This window comes from Pogona vitticeps, chromosome 4 (assembly GCF_051106095.1).
Source record: "Pogona vitticeps strain Pit_001003342236 chromosome 4, PviZW2.1, whole genome shotgun sequence".
NCBI lineage: Eukaryota > Metazoa > Chordata > Lepidosauria > Squamata > Agamidae > Pogona > Pogona vitticeps.
Genome location: NC_135786.1, coordinates 132,744,155 through 132,759,237, shown reverse-complemented (window position 1 = coordinate 132,759,237; position 15,083 = coordinate 132,744,155). Strand labels below are relative to the sequence as shown.

At 40.6% G+C, this 15,083-nt stretch overlaps 1 protein-coding gene across 4 annotated transcripts in view; it reads right to left on the bottom strand.

The window, feature by feature from the left end:
• The window catches only part of SORCS2 (sortilin related VPS10 domain containing receptor 2), a 172,409-nt gene that overhangs the window by 104,062 nt on the left and 53,264 nt on the right, over window positions 1–15,083 (bottom strand). For all 4 annotated transcript variants that reach the window (XM_078392552.1, XM_020790539.3, XM_020790538.3 and 1 more), the window contains one exon: window positions 1,832–1,931. In XM_078392552.1, the coding sequence (XP_078248678.1) occupies window positions 1,832–1,931 (100 nt within the window). The remainder of the gene's footprint in view (window positions 1–1,831; window positions 1,932–15,083) is intronic.

The following is a 15,083-nucleotide window of genomic DNA, read 5'->3' as shown; positions in this document are numbered from 1 at the left end:
AATTCTTTTGTCCTTAGGCAACCCATAATTAATGGCATCTGTCATGAGAACTAAGCAGCATTCATTACATTCCAAACTCCAGCTTTAGACATCTTTGGCTCCAGCAGGCCTTCTAATGTCATTCTGAAGCAACTGATTGACAAATAAGCCAAATCACCAGGCATGATCAATATGCTTTCAGCTTGGGTCACCTCATTTAACAGCAGCCTGTAATTTATCCCATTTCTTCAGGCATGCCTGATGATCCCAACTTAACAAGACTTCAATTCTTATCTGCCTTGGGCACTAAAACAAGGGTGACACACAGAGAAAGCCAGGAAGTCCTGCAATCTTACAGATGCCCAGTTCCATCCCAAACAAAGGAGACAGTGTATTAAGATGAGGAAACGGGAACTGGACTTTTTCAAACACTGAGGGTGAGGAGTGAAGGTTTCAGAGCTTTTGTCAGCCTCATAGCTAACAAAAATGAAGGAACTCACTATTTCCACATTTTCCTTCAGGGCCAAAACTGCTTCCCCACTAAATCATACTGGTGGTGGTGGAGACATTAATTGGTATTTATTATGGAATGGAAATCGAAAATGTCATAGGCTACAATACATCTAGGGGTCTTGCTAGAAGGGGAATCTGGAGACTGTAGCTCCATTTTACATGGACTTCTTCAAAATGAAATCCGGCACAGAGGCAAAAACTGTGAGTGGGAGCCAATAACACATCTATCTAATTATTCACTGGCTATGAGGGATGGAAAGGAATTATTACATAGAAGAAACCAATACAATGGCTTGGATCATCGTGATGTTTCACTCACACACACTGCATATTGCCACTGGAAAATAGCTCACATAACACTGCAGGTACGAAACAACTAGCCTGAAAAACCCACACCATTTTGTTCTTCTTGTTGTTATTCTACTTCTGATGCAATGTGGAAATATTAGCTTTGTTGTTGTTTTTGTTTCTGCAGGTTAATATATTCCTTTTTCCCCCATACTAATTCATAAGGTATGCAACAGTTTGAAATTAACATGAAATATCCAGAATTCTCCTGGTGTTTGCATCAGGTTTGCATAACTTGCCACCGCTAATTATGTACATTTTGGTGGTGGAATCAGGCATGTGACTAAGATGTGCCCAACAGCTTTACAATGACCTGCAATAAGCCCCATCAAAGGACACAAACCTTATGTATCTACCAGTAAGATTCTGGTCATTTCTCCCCAAAAACTGTTGTACATTGTGTTGATTATAATTACTTAGCTGCTGTTTTACAACATGGCTGATAAGTATATCACCGTCAGGCAAACACTCATTGAAGCTCCTGGCTTCAATGAGTGTTTGCCTGATGGTGATATAACAGACTTCACTTAAATAAAAATAAAAACATTTATTGGAGGCAGTAAAGGGATGGACTCGGAGACACACTTAGGGTAAGCACAAAGTACATTAGCCAAAATCTAACTGGTAGTCCCAGTTAGAAATGACCACTGAATAAATGGAGTTTACATAAGACTTGATTCACCGTTTAGCAAATCAATGGGTCTAATCTTGTTTAGACTAGCAATTGGATTCAAGCCATAAATAGCAGAGTGAAGCTGACTGAACACAGCCACAGGATATTTGACGCTAGTACTTTTAGGTTTTGATATTTGAGTTATACATTATAGATTTCTAAACAGGATCATCCCTACGCTTCTAACAGTTGCTCCTGTATAAACCGAAAATGGCATACTTTGCTAGGATCTTAATTCTGCTAAACATAAATATGACATAAATATGACATAAATATGACATAAAATGACACCACATATGTATACAAGTAACTCCCTACCTTTTTTTTGTTAGTGGGGCAGATGTAGAAATTTTCAATGACTGTAGCAATCCCAGGTTGTAGATTCAACTTGGTATACAGTGTTCCAAAATCGGAAGACCTGGAGAGGGAAAAAAATGGAACTTAGGTACATTGTGACCATCAGTTTGTATTTTTCAAAGCCAGAAAAACTGAATGGAGTACTAAAATAGTGTAGGCAGAGAGTTCAGATATTATATATTTTAAAACTGACATAAATAAAATGCTTAGTGTAAATACCAAATTTTATCCTCCTTAAGGAGATTCCTTCTGAGGAATCAAAAAGAGAATGCAATTTCTATAGAAAAAACAAAAGTAGTCAGGGAGAAAAACATGACCATAGAAATTTTTAAATCAGTAAGTGCACTAAATCTGCCATTACTGTCTTTCAAAACTTTGGTTTGACTTAAGAAAAGAAAGACAGCAAACTAGATTGGTGATCACCTATTCCTTTTTTCTTCTCTCTGCTTTGGTTCCCATATGCTTATTTTGCAGCATCTGTTGTTTTTTTAATAGTCATTTGCAATTGGTTTTAGTTTATTTTTAATTGTCCTTTGTTTTATATTAGTTGTAACCACCAAGACTAGTGCCTTGGCACTAATGGGAGTGTGAGGAATAAATAAATAAATAAATAAATAAATAAATAAATAAATAAATAAATAAATAAATAAATAAATAAATATTAATACTTCACTATGTACCATTTTCTGTTATTTCTAAAAATTCAGACATAGATTTCCCCTTGTTCATAAAACTGACGTTCTTAATACCAGATACACATTTGTTTGGCTCGGGCACGTTGTGAGAATGGCTGATGGTCGGATTCCAAAGGATCTCCTGTACGGAGAATTAGTGCAGGGAAAGCGCCCCAGAGGGAGACCACAACTGCGATACAAGGACATCTGCAAGCGAGATCTGAAGGCCTTAGGAATAGACCTCAACAGATGGGAAAACCTGACATCTGAGCGTTCAGCCTGGAGGCAGGCACTGCATCACGGCCTCTCCCAATTTGAAGAGACTCTTGCCCAGCAGGCCGAGGCAAAGAGGAAGTCACAAAAGCAGCAAAAGCAGGGAGCCGGACAGGGGACAGATTGGATTTGTCTTCAGTGTGGAAGGGACTGTCACTCTTGAATTGGCCTCCTCAGCCACACTAGACGCTGTTCCAAGTTCTCCATACAGAGCACATTACCATAGTCTTTCGAGACTGAAGGATGCCTATACTAGTTAAATCCAGTGTTTTGCCTCCCAGTTGCAGCCCTACTTATCAGTCGAAAATCTGTTCCCTTTGTATTGCCACTTTTTCTCCTAGTTTTCCTGACTGGAGCTGTGCCCTCAGGAGAATGATGTTACCTGTGTATTGCTTTCTTGGTCAAAGTCCATTTTTTTAACCTCTGCAAGGGAAAACACATCATGGGGCACCCTGGAAATTGCAGCTACCTTAACAGATTGTCAAAATGAAATAATCTGTGATAAAAGTTATGAAACTACACAGCACAGTGAATTTTCCACAGGGAGCAATGTTTGCTGCAATGTCTTGTTACACCTTAAAGACTAACATGTATTGTTTGGCATAAACCTTCGTCGTTTAGTTGTTTAGTCGTGTCCGACTCTTCGTGACCCCATGGACCAGAGCACGCCAGGCCCTCCTGTCTTCCACTGCCTCCCGGAGTTGGGTCAGATTCATGTTGGTTGCTTCGGTGACACTGTCCAGCCATCTCATCCTCGGTCGTCCCCTTCTCCTCTTGCCTTCACACTTTCCCAACATCAAGGTCTTTTCCAGGGAGTCCTCTCTTCTCATGAGATGGCCAAAGTACTGGAACCTCAACTTCAGGATCTGTCCTTCCAGGGAGCACTCAGGCTTGATTTCCTTTAGAATTGATAGGTTTGTTCTCCTTGCAGTCCAGGGACTCTCAAGAGCCTCCTCCAGCACCACAATTCAAAGGCATCAATTCTTCGGCGGTCAGCTTTCTTTATGGTCCAGCTCTCACTTCCATACATCACAACAGGAAAAACCATAGCTTTGACTATTCGGACTTTGGTTGGCAAGGTGATGTCTCTGCTTTTTAAGATGCTGTCAAGGTTTGTCATTGCTTTCCTCCCAAGAAGAAGGCGTCTTTTAATTTCGTGGCTGCTGTCTCCATCTGCAGTGATTATGGAGCCCAAGAAAGTAAAATCTGTCACTGCCTCCATATCTTCCCCTTCTCTTTGCCAGGATGTGATGGGGCCAGTGGCCATGAACTTAGTTTTTTTGATGTTTTTGCACTCTCCTCTTTCACCCTCATTACAAGGTTCTTTAGTTCCTCCTCACTTTCTGCCATCAGAGTGGTATCATCTGCATATCGGAGGTTGTTGATATTTCTTCCGGCAATCTTGATTCCAGCTTGGGATTCCTCCAGTCCGGCCTTTCGCATGATGTATTCTGCATATAAGTTAAATAAGCAGGGAGACAATATACAGCCTTGTCGTACTCCTTTCCCAATTTTGAACCAATCAGTTGTTCCATATCCAGTTCTAACTGTTGCTTCCTGTCCCACATATAGGTTTCTCAGGAGATGGATAAGGTGGTCAGGCACGCCCATTTCTTTAAGGACTTGCCATAGTTTGCTGTGGTCCACACAGTCAAAGGCTTTTGCATAATCAATGAAGCAGAAGTAGATGTTTTTCTGGAACTCTCTGGCTTTCTCCATAATCTAGCGCATGTTAGCAATTTGGTCTCGAGTTCCTCTGCTCCTTCGGAATCCCGCTTGTACTTCTGGGAGTTCTCGGTCCACATACTGCTGAAGCCTACCTTGGAGGATTTTGAGCATAACCTTGCTAGCGTGTGAAATGAGTGCAATTGTGCGGTAGTTGGAGCATTCTTTTGCACTTCCCTTCTTTGGTATTGGGATGTAGACTGATCTTTTCCAGTCCTCTGGCCACTGTTGAGTTTTCCAAACTTGCTGGCATATTGAATGTAGCACCTTAACAGCATCATCTTTTAAGATTTTAAATAGTTCAGCTGGAATGCCATCACCTCCACTGGCCTTGTTGTTAGCCAGGCTTTCTAAGGCCCACTTGACTTCACTCTCCAGGATGTCTGGCTCTAGGTCAGCAACTACATTGTCTGGGTTGTCTGGGGTATCCAAATCTTTCTGATATAATTCCTCTGTGTATTCTTGCCACCTCTTCTTGATGTCTTCTGCTTCTGTGAGGTCCCTTCCATTTTTGTCCTTTATCATGTCCATCCTTGCACCAAAGGGTCCTCTGATATCTCCAATTTTCCTGAACAGATCTCTGGTTTTTCCTTTTCTGTTATTTTCCTCTATTTCTTTGCATTGTTCATTTAAGAAGGCCCTCTTGTCTCTCCTTGCTATTCTTTGGAAGTCTGCATTCAATTTTCTGTAGCTTTCCCTATCTCCCATGCATTTTGTTTCCCTTCTCCTCTCTGTGATTTGTAAGGCTTCCTTGGACAGCCACTTTGCTTTCTTGCATTTCCTTTTCTTTGGGATGGTTTTTGTTGCTGCCTCCTGTACAATGTTACGAGCCTCTGTCCAAAGTTCTTCAGGCACTCTGTCCACCAAATCGAGTTCCCTAAATCTGTTCTTCACTTCCACTGTGTATTCATAAGGGATTTGATTTAGATTATGCCTGAGTAGCCCAGTGGTTTTTCCTACTCTCTTTCCTACTCTCTTCCTACTCTCTTCATAAACCTTCATCAACTGTTAAAAACATCCAAATAAAACCTTTTAGCTTTTAAGGTATCACACGTCTCTCAGACTATTTTTAGAGTATGATGAGGTCTTCCCTAAGTGAAGGAGAAAGGAGGATGGACGATAAAGAGACATGAGAGGCTCAGTGGAGCCTCTCATGGTTTATATGCCCTTATCTATGCAAGTACTGGAGTGTCTCAGTGTCTCTGTCCTGATTACAATGCAGTTACATGTACAGTACTTCTGCTTCTGGTACAAGTACAGGTGCTAAAAATGCTGGCTTTATGGAACTCATGCAGAGACTTTGAGCCAGTCGCACTCACTCAGTCTGACTAATACCACAGGGTGGTTGTGAGGATATAGCTGAGAGGAGAATGAGGGACACAGTTTTGAGCTTACTGAAAGAAAAGTGTACTGTAAAAGTAACTAGTAAACAAACAGTCTGTAACATAAAGATTTGTTTTAAACTCCCTGGGGGTTACTTCTGGTTAACAGAGGTTGTACGGAGTGACACAACTGTGAGAAACATCTCTGGAAGAATGAGAGAGAGAAAAAAGCATTGGTCCAGTGTAGTCTTTCCGAGTCTGGCGCCAAAAGCTGTGGGCCAACACATTTGGAGGTTACTAGTTTGAGGAAGGTTGCTGCGGCCCTCCATCTCAATCTCAGTGTCTGGCTGTTGAAAGCACCCTCTCATAAATTCACCATGCAGCCATGGTATTGCTCCTTAGATTACTGTGCTTACCAGAGTACTGTATTTTACAGAACAGTGTTGCTGTTCTTTTAAAGACTGATAGCCATCAGGGACAAACAGAATGTACACAAACATAGGATAAGTTTTGATGTGTTTCATCAGGAACCATGAGGAGGGGTCAGCATGGAACACACACATCCATGTGGTTAGAGTTCATTTCTACTTCTTTTAAAATAGAATTGTGATGGTGATTATTTTTAATTCTACAGAACTAAACTTTCTTACCTGACTCCCCTGATACAGAGCTTGTGTTAATTTCTTTTGGTTTACTGAATTTTTAAGATCTTTTTATCAGCACAGCAATTAGAACCTCCAAAAGAAAATTAGACAGACATGCATGCATAACATATATTACAATTGCTACTCAAAACACCTACAGATTCCTAATATATGCCCAAACACTAATTCTAAGTGGCACTAACTGTTGTTCTGCTCAGTCACATGTAACTGAAAGAAACTACAGGGCATTCTAATTGGTATAATTAGTCAGTTCACTTGTCCGCCTGCACACATCTTGATGGTGTTGTTTTTTAAATCTTTCTTGGAGCAACAGCAAGAAAAATGCCACCTCATTAAAGGTTCTGTGTCCACAGAATTTGCTCACCAAACCGTGATTTTAAAGTTATACTACAATAAGGAGAACTGTGACCATGTATCCAGTTTGCCTACTCATTTTGCTGTCTTAATTCCTAAGGGGCAACTTCAAGGCCCCTCCTCCCTTGTTATGCTTGTCAGACAGACAGACAGACAGACAGACAGACAGACAGACAGACAGACAGACAGACAGACAGACAGACAGACAGACGGGAACCTTTATTGGCATACTGCACAAATTAAAACACAATAAAATACAGCTAAAATGTTCAACAGCTGACAGGTGGCAGGGACCAGCCAAATGCATATTTAGGGCTCTTCATTCTGCATGAGCACGCTACGACGTCTCTGCATAATGGCATAGATGTATCTAGCAGTTAGCAAGGTAAGTTCCTTGATATTGCCACTTAAAAGATGTTGCATTTTCCTCAAATCGTCCCATCCGAAATGGGAGGAGAGAAAAGTGCTCAAATGAGACTGGAGGATGTCCTTGTACAGAATACAATAGAATAACATATGCTGCAGGGATTCAACCTTTCCTTGACCACATGGGCAGACTCCCAGTTCTGTAGGTAAACCCGTATACCTGCCCTACGCTAAGCTCGATGGTACTATATGGCACCTGGCAAGGGTAAATGCCCATCAATCTTGTGGCTATTCTAAATGATAAAGACAGATCGGTCTACTGCTGTGGGTGAGGGACAGCTGAAAATAAAGTGGTGAACAAATTCTTTGGGCAGCACTATGCAAAGTTTGCCCCTCTATATCCAGAACCCTTTTTTTTATTGTTTGGAACACCCTGGAGAGAGGTATTGAGCCCAGTAAATCTGGTGACAGCCCCAGGGTCTTGATTTTCTTAAGAAATAAGGCCAAATCTTTCGGAAACAGACTGTCAGCAAGCAGCGCTTGGAATAAGGTGTCCTGAGCTGAGAAGAAACAGATTCTAATCCAATACTTCAAGAATCGTTATGCTTGTCTTTTACTGGACAGCCTTTCAGAAAGGGGACACCTTCATATTTAAAATGGCTTTCTAACTTCTTGGGGGGGGAAGGGGAGCCGTGTGGTCTTTACAAAATACAAAATGCAAGAGTAGACCAGTAAAAAAAATCATACAATCAGTTAGCTTTCGTGTATCAGGAGGACCATCCACTTCGTCAGGTTTGTACCAGTGTACCACATAGGCCTGTGCTTCTTTGTTTGAAGAAGTGGGGTGTGACATCGAATCCACAGCTGCCTCAGTTGTAACTTAAAACTTAAAAGAACAGCTCTAACACAGCCTGCATTTTCCTGATTTACAGCTAAGAAAAACTTGCTTGGCAAAATCCATCTTGCTAAGAACCTCTGGACTTTAAGTTCTTTGCACTGGTACAAGCCTGAAAAAGCGGACAGTCCTGATCCATGAAAGCTAGCAAATCATATGATTTCATTAGTGGTCTATAAAGGTCTCACCTACTCTTGCATTTATAATTTCTTGATTTAATTTACTATGGTATGCTGAAAACTGCCCTGAACAGACCACATTTTTGAAAGGCAGCTAAGAGATATTCCCAATAAGCAAAAATGCAATAAGAAGGCTGAAATGTATTCTGTCAGCATTTCAAATGGAATAAATTTCTCCTATAAACCTAATCCAGTGTTACTAAGGAATACGGCAGAGACAAAACTGCTCTTCTAATTGCAGTTTCACTGCCCATTTTTACAGAAGGTAGGCAGGGTTTCTGATTATTTTCTTGAAGCTACTTTTCCATAGCCCTTTTCATTTTGACTCTAGCTAATAGAGCTTTTCATCGAAACTAGAATCCAAGGTAGATGAAGATGGGAAACAGAGGAAAAACCACCACCGTCGTCAGAATTTCTTCTGTCTGCCTTTCAGAAGTTAGCACTTTTGTGAAGAGGACTAAAGCCATTCAGTGGCCAAAAACAAGGTTGCCAAAACCCAGTAGAACTGAAGGGTGGGGGTTTCCTCTAGTTTCAGGTTTCTCTCTGTGCATGAAAGGGTGCATCAGGGTAGCAACCTGCGCCTTAGCTCTTAAAAAGCAATTCTGAAGATTTATTTGGCTTTGAATCAGGTGAGAAGGCTATCTTAACATATAGGGAAGCTTGTTGTTGTTTAGTTGTTTAGTCGTGTCCGACTCTTTGTGACCCCATAGGCCAGAGCACGCCAGGACCTTCCACTGCCTCCCAGAGCTGGGTCAAATTCATGTTGGTAGCTTCGATGACACTGTCCAACCATCTCATCCTCTGTCGTCCCCTTCTCCTCCTGCCTTCACACTTTCCTAACATCAGGGTCTTTTCCAGGGAGTCTTCTCTTCTCATGAGATGGCCAAAGTATTGGAGCCTCAGCTTCAGGATCTGTCCTTCCAGTGAGCACTCAGGGTTGATTTCCTTCAGAATGGATAGGTTTGTTCTCCGTGCAGTCAAGGGGACTCTCAGGAGTCTCCTCCAGCACCACAGACCCTGATGTTGGGAAAGTGTGAGGGCAAGAGGCGAAGGGGATGACAAAAGACGAGATGGTTGGACAGTGTCATCGAAGCTACCAACATGGATTTGACCAAGCTCCGGGAGGCAGTGGAAGACAGGAGGGCCTGGCGTGCTCTGGTCCATGGGGTCACAAAGAGTCGGACATGACTTAACGACTAAACAACAACAATTGTGTGTAGTTGAATGGAATCCTGCACCTTCAGCATCTTATGAAGATCCTCCCTTTTACAAGAAACCTCTTATACATGTGTAACCATTCTCTATTTATTAGCTAACAGTGTTCATACTCTGCTCAAAAGTAAAAGATAAAAGGTGTGAGACTTATGCATATTCCTTAGTAACCAATTTGATATCAGCAGATAGTTTTTCTTTTCCTTTTATTGTTAACGGCCATTCTTAGAGCAATGTGAGGATAAACAAACATTTTCTGATCAGGCAAAGGGACCACTGATTTCACATGGCAAAATAATAGAACAGTAAAATATAATATGTAATTTCCCCCTTTGATCCAGATAGAAAACCCAACATTTTATTACCTTGAGGCCTGTCTAGTATAATGTCTCATTCAGAGTTATCAAATATCATTAACCCCAGGTAGTGTTGACTGAACCTTATTGAAATTAAATATCTTAAATAGCAATTTATGCAGATTTAAAGATTCACAGTTATTATTAAGAGTGGCATTGACTTCCAAACCAATTTCCAGTGGGTTTGAGGAAATTATTTCACAGAATTCCCTGTTACAGGAGTCAACTGTTTTTACAGTTCAATCTAACCTGCTCAGCTTAGAAAATGGGAGCTCTAGAAAGAATAATTTGATTGCCAGTTGGGTGTAATGATAATAATGCTGGAAAGCTGCTGGATCAAAACAAGCTCCCATTATTTTGCTCACAAAATAGCTAACATAGATATTCTTTCTTTTCCAATTATATACACACACAGTGTATAGCATATACATACACACACACACACACACACACACCACAAGCATATAAACACAGTACAGTATATTGCCTCTGAAGACTTTCTGATTAAGCAACTTGCTTATCAGATGAATTTGAATAGAAAATAAGAAACTCAACAAAGTCACAAAAATAGGCAAAAGATAGGTTTTCTTTGAAATTTGGGAAAAGATGGGGCTTGCTTTAAAGAAAGGAATTGAGTGAAAGTTCCTTCAGAAAGGGACCTTTGTCGTGCATCTCCAGGGAAATAGCATGCAATTTTGTAAAGCATATTCATTGTGTTTGTCCTAGCCCTAAGTGCTTTCAGTAAACATTGTCTCAGGATTCCATAAGCCAGGCTCCTGACACAAGTTTTCAAAGGAGAAATCAGCTCCAGGTCTGAGACCATCAGAATTTTTGACCCTGTCAGTCAGAAGCCAATCAGCTAGCTCTCAGGGGGAAAACTGCTAAACTCCTTCCTGGCCAAACAGGCACTGGTGCTGGGAAAGGGTTTCTATGCCTGGTTGTAACAATATTTTAAATGATATGTTAAAAAGAACAGAGAAGACATTTTCAGTAGCTCACTTATTTAAAATGTGAAAATACTGTTTATTTGTTTGTTTTTTTAACTGAGGATGGTCTTCCTGGAAATGGCCTTACTTTGGTGTCTATATCCTGTCAGAGTCTCAACCATTCCACATTCTAGTAATTCAGGAATTCTCTGGTAACTGAGAAAAAAATGCTAAGATTTATATGCCATCAACTCACCTCTGATGTATTATATCATTAACAACTCTTTTCAAATCTTACAAACCAACAACATCTCATGTTAGGTTGTTCTCTCTTCCTACTGCTGCCCCACCTAGCAATATTGTATTTTCCAGGTCTTTCAAACTAACAGCTGTGGAATCCTTCAATGGGATAATTTGACTCACATTAGGTTTTTGTCTCTTCCTATTGCGCCCCCCCCCCCCCCGGCCACTGCCTTTTCCCAGCAATATTGTCTTTTCTGATCAGTTCTGTATTTTCATTATATGTGCATAGTAAGATATCCTCAGTTGACTCAGTTCTGCACTAGTGAGAATTCAGGCTTGACTTGACTGAAATGGCACCCACTTTTCTGCTTTTCTTGCTGTCTATGGAATCTGTCAGGCTCTCCTCCAACACCACATTTCAAATTAGTTGATTTTTGTCCCTGTCTTTCTTTCCCATAGCATGGATGATGTAAACCATATTTTCCAGTGACAATCTTTGCTAACTCCCAGCTCTCCTTAAAAATAAAAATCAAAGGGTGAGGGGTCATCTTTAGGAAAATGTGCACAAAACATGTTCATAGAACTTTTGTCTGATATAGTTTTTCTACTTCACGTTGCCTACTCCAAAGAAAAGTTTGGGGAATTGGAATATAGCTTTCTAGTCTGCATTCTGTTGAATTGGGCATGGCAACATTATTTTACCTGAGAGGTTAAAGGGTGTATATGTTTCTCCATTGTATGTGTTACACACACTCACACATTTGCTTCACTGTTTCATTAAATCCAATACAACCCTTCAAAATATTTTGGCACAGAGGGTATACAGCTGTATCTCAGGTGTTCTTGCTTCTGTCCTCTCCCAGAAAACAAAATAAAGATCATGTGCACATCTTCTGGGATCTGGATAATTCTACACAAGGGAAGTTTCTGTTGTAATTTGTATGCAGTGTATCTATACTTAAATTTCCATTTTTAAAAGCCACTTTCACACTCGTCAAACAACAGCCCTGACAATTGCTTTGTGTTTGGATGAGAAGTGGTTAACCGATGAAAAAGGAGTCAGCTTCCATTATTTCACCTTGCTTGAGGTGTTGCTTTGTGAATGGTAGTAAGCAGAAGAGGGTATCCTGCAGACTATCTTGACTGCTCCCATGGGTATTGCTATGTAAAGCTTGGCATTCTTTTTCCTGCTGGCAATGAAAGCATAGTACTGTGCAGCAATATCAGGCCATTTCCTTACCTTTTAAACTATGGATCCAGAACCACAATATCCCACATTCATAAACCAGCCATTTCTTAAAGAACTGAATTTGCCTCAGGGCCTTTTTAAAGAATGAAGCATATGAAGGAAGGAGGACTTTAGCCAGCACTTACAGTTGGACGATGGTTCTGAATTACCTTGAAGGCAACCTACTCACACTATCTGTACGTTCCATTAGTGTAGTAAGGGGTAGGTTGATCATTTAAAGCAGGAGTGCTGTGAAAGCAGAACTGAAGTAGGCACAGCCCCAGGACTCTGTCCTAACACATCTAGAGCCTGCTGGGTCTGCCAAGATCTGAAATGTTGTGTGTACAGAGTACTAAAAAATTAAGGGGAAGTAGAAAAAACGCAATGTACTGAAAACACACATTGTGCTTTAAAAATTAGGTCGAAACAGCAGTTTACTAAAAGTCACTGCAAAACAATCAGCCAGCTCTCCAGCTAAGTCTGGAAGCAAGGTTAATGTACGATAACATTGCCTTGGAAAATAATTTCTTTCCTTGCTGACAGTTGAATTGCAAGAAATACAAAACAACTCCTAGGGTCCTAAAGTGTGGATAGAGCAAATTGGCATCTAACCAACATAATCTACTAGCACTTTACGTGGTAGACATTTTGCCTACCCAGTAAAATGTTACCCAAGCAACTTCCTATTTCTGCAAGTACAGAGACCAATTTAGTTAAAATAATAGTTATCTGCTATATGGACAACTTGCCAGCCTTGCAAGTTATGAGAGTTGTATTTTGCTACCCTGATAAAAGTAATAGAGATTTCAACTGAAAAAATTCTAACCACTTACAGCAGTGGTTCCCAAGCTTTTTTGAGTTGTGACCCCCTTTTATAATAGCCACGTGACCTGCAACCCCACCACCACATTTACATAAAAAGGCTGTTGTCATCATTCCCTAACATGGCGGTACCATCAACGATAATGATGCTCACCCTCCTACTGCTCTTGCCATTGACCTCACCGGCCACCACTTCAAAACTGGGGAGGGAACAGGCTCGGGGAGGTTAAAGAGAAGGCAAAGGACTTCAAAGACAGGCCAGGGAAGGAAAGGACATCATGGTACCCGGGTGTGTGTGTAAAACTTTCATGCAGAGGGGATCCCCCTCAGAAACCAGCAGAAAGCTTTCCTTGCACCCAGTGCAGAAGAGGCAGGGTATTTGTTTTTGTCTCGGGGTTTGCTGTAAGGTGGTTCTTCTTTTTCTTTTTCCTCTTCTTCTTTTGGGTCTCCTGAAGTGACATGTCTAAAATCCCTTTCTTTTCTTGCAGAAGCAGCAGCAATTATATACTGTATTTCCACTAACATTTTTTAAAAATAGTTTTGCTCATCCCTTCACAGAATGTAGAGGATTCATTGTCTCCCAAAGGGCCTGTTTCTCATACATACACACACACACTAATTTTATTATTCTGTTCCAAAGGGTCAAGAAACGGTTTTAAAAAGGGCCACAACACATACAACCCACGATCCTCCCCCAGAAAACACTTTGCAACCCCCTTCGGTGTTCCACTCCCCAGGTTGGGAAACACTGATTTATACGGATTAGTAAAGTAGTATGCCAGCAAAATTCAGTTCTTTACAGTTGAAAGGAAATCTAAACAGTTGAGAGAAATATAAGTACAGTACAGGGAGGCAAAGAGACACGCAAGACGCCATGCCACAAATAATTAAAATTTTGTTAATTTCCAAGAATTATTTACAAACAACTTAGATTATTTCCATTCAAATTCAAATTTGTGCACACACACAGTCTCTCTACTTCAGTGTTTGTTGCCTCCATTTGACAGGATGGTCAAGAAAGAGCTTGTGCTGTCTCCCTCAGTCCAGAGATGGTCGCAGGAAGATTTGATGACCTGACTCGTATCTATATCAGAAATGGTTTCCAATAAGAAATCATTAATTGAAGCTGCTGTGCCATCATTATTGAGATCAAGACTACAATTTGCTCTATTAGTGACTCTACCCCACATGCTGGCCTCACCAGCTGAAGGGTATTTTGCATTAGGGATGTGGTAAGTAGTTCTTGGCAATGTTCCAAGTCTCACTATGCTGAAACCCTTAGCTGAGAATTTCCCCTTCTTCTAAACCAAAGAGATTTACTGGCTTACTTCAAAAATGTAAAATAAAACTGAAAAGTATCACCCTGGATCTTACTTTTTCCCTTTAATTTTTTATCCCCCCCCCCATTTGTGTCAATCGTTCTGCACAGGAAACTAATAACTATGAATTAATGCCCTTCCTAGTGAATCCTACGCATTCTGTGTAGAACTGTAACAATTATGTGTAGAACTGTGTACATAGAACTGTGTAGAACTGTAACAATTATGTGTAGAACTGTAACAATTATGTGCAATTTGACATTTTTTGGTCCTTTATAGGCAAATCCTGTCCAGGAACGATGCCATTCTATGCAGGAATTGTAATAATCCTTCACAGTACAGCATTTATTCCCGAAACATTATCACAGAAGGATATCTTGCCTTAATCTCTTCTTTTCGAAATTATTTATTTATCTAGGAAAGTATGAGAGATTTTTGTTTAATCTTGTGTAGCAAATTCGCATTGCAAGGAGAAAAGTATGTTTTCCCCCTTCGGGTGCTCTCCAAAAGTAAAATGAGATATGCATCCCTATCTCATCTTTCTTCCTTGTGCTCTAATACAGTACTGTACTTCAAGAAAAAGCAAGCAAAATGCATTACAATATATTCGCGAAGGCTTTCACGGCCGGGATCTAATGGTTGTTGTGGGTTTTT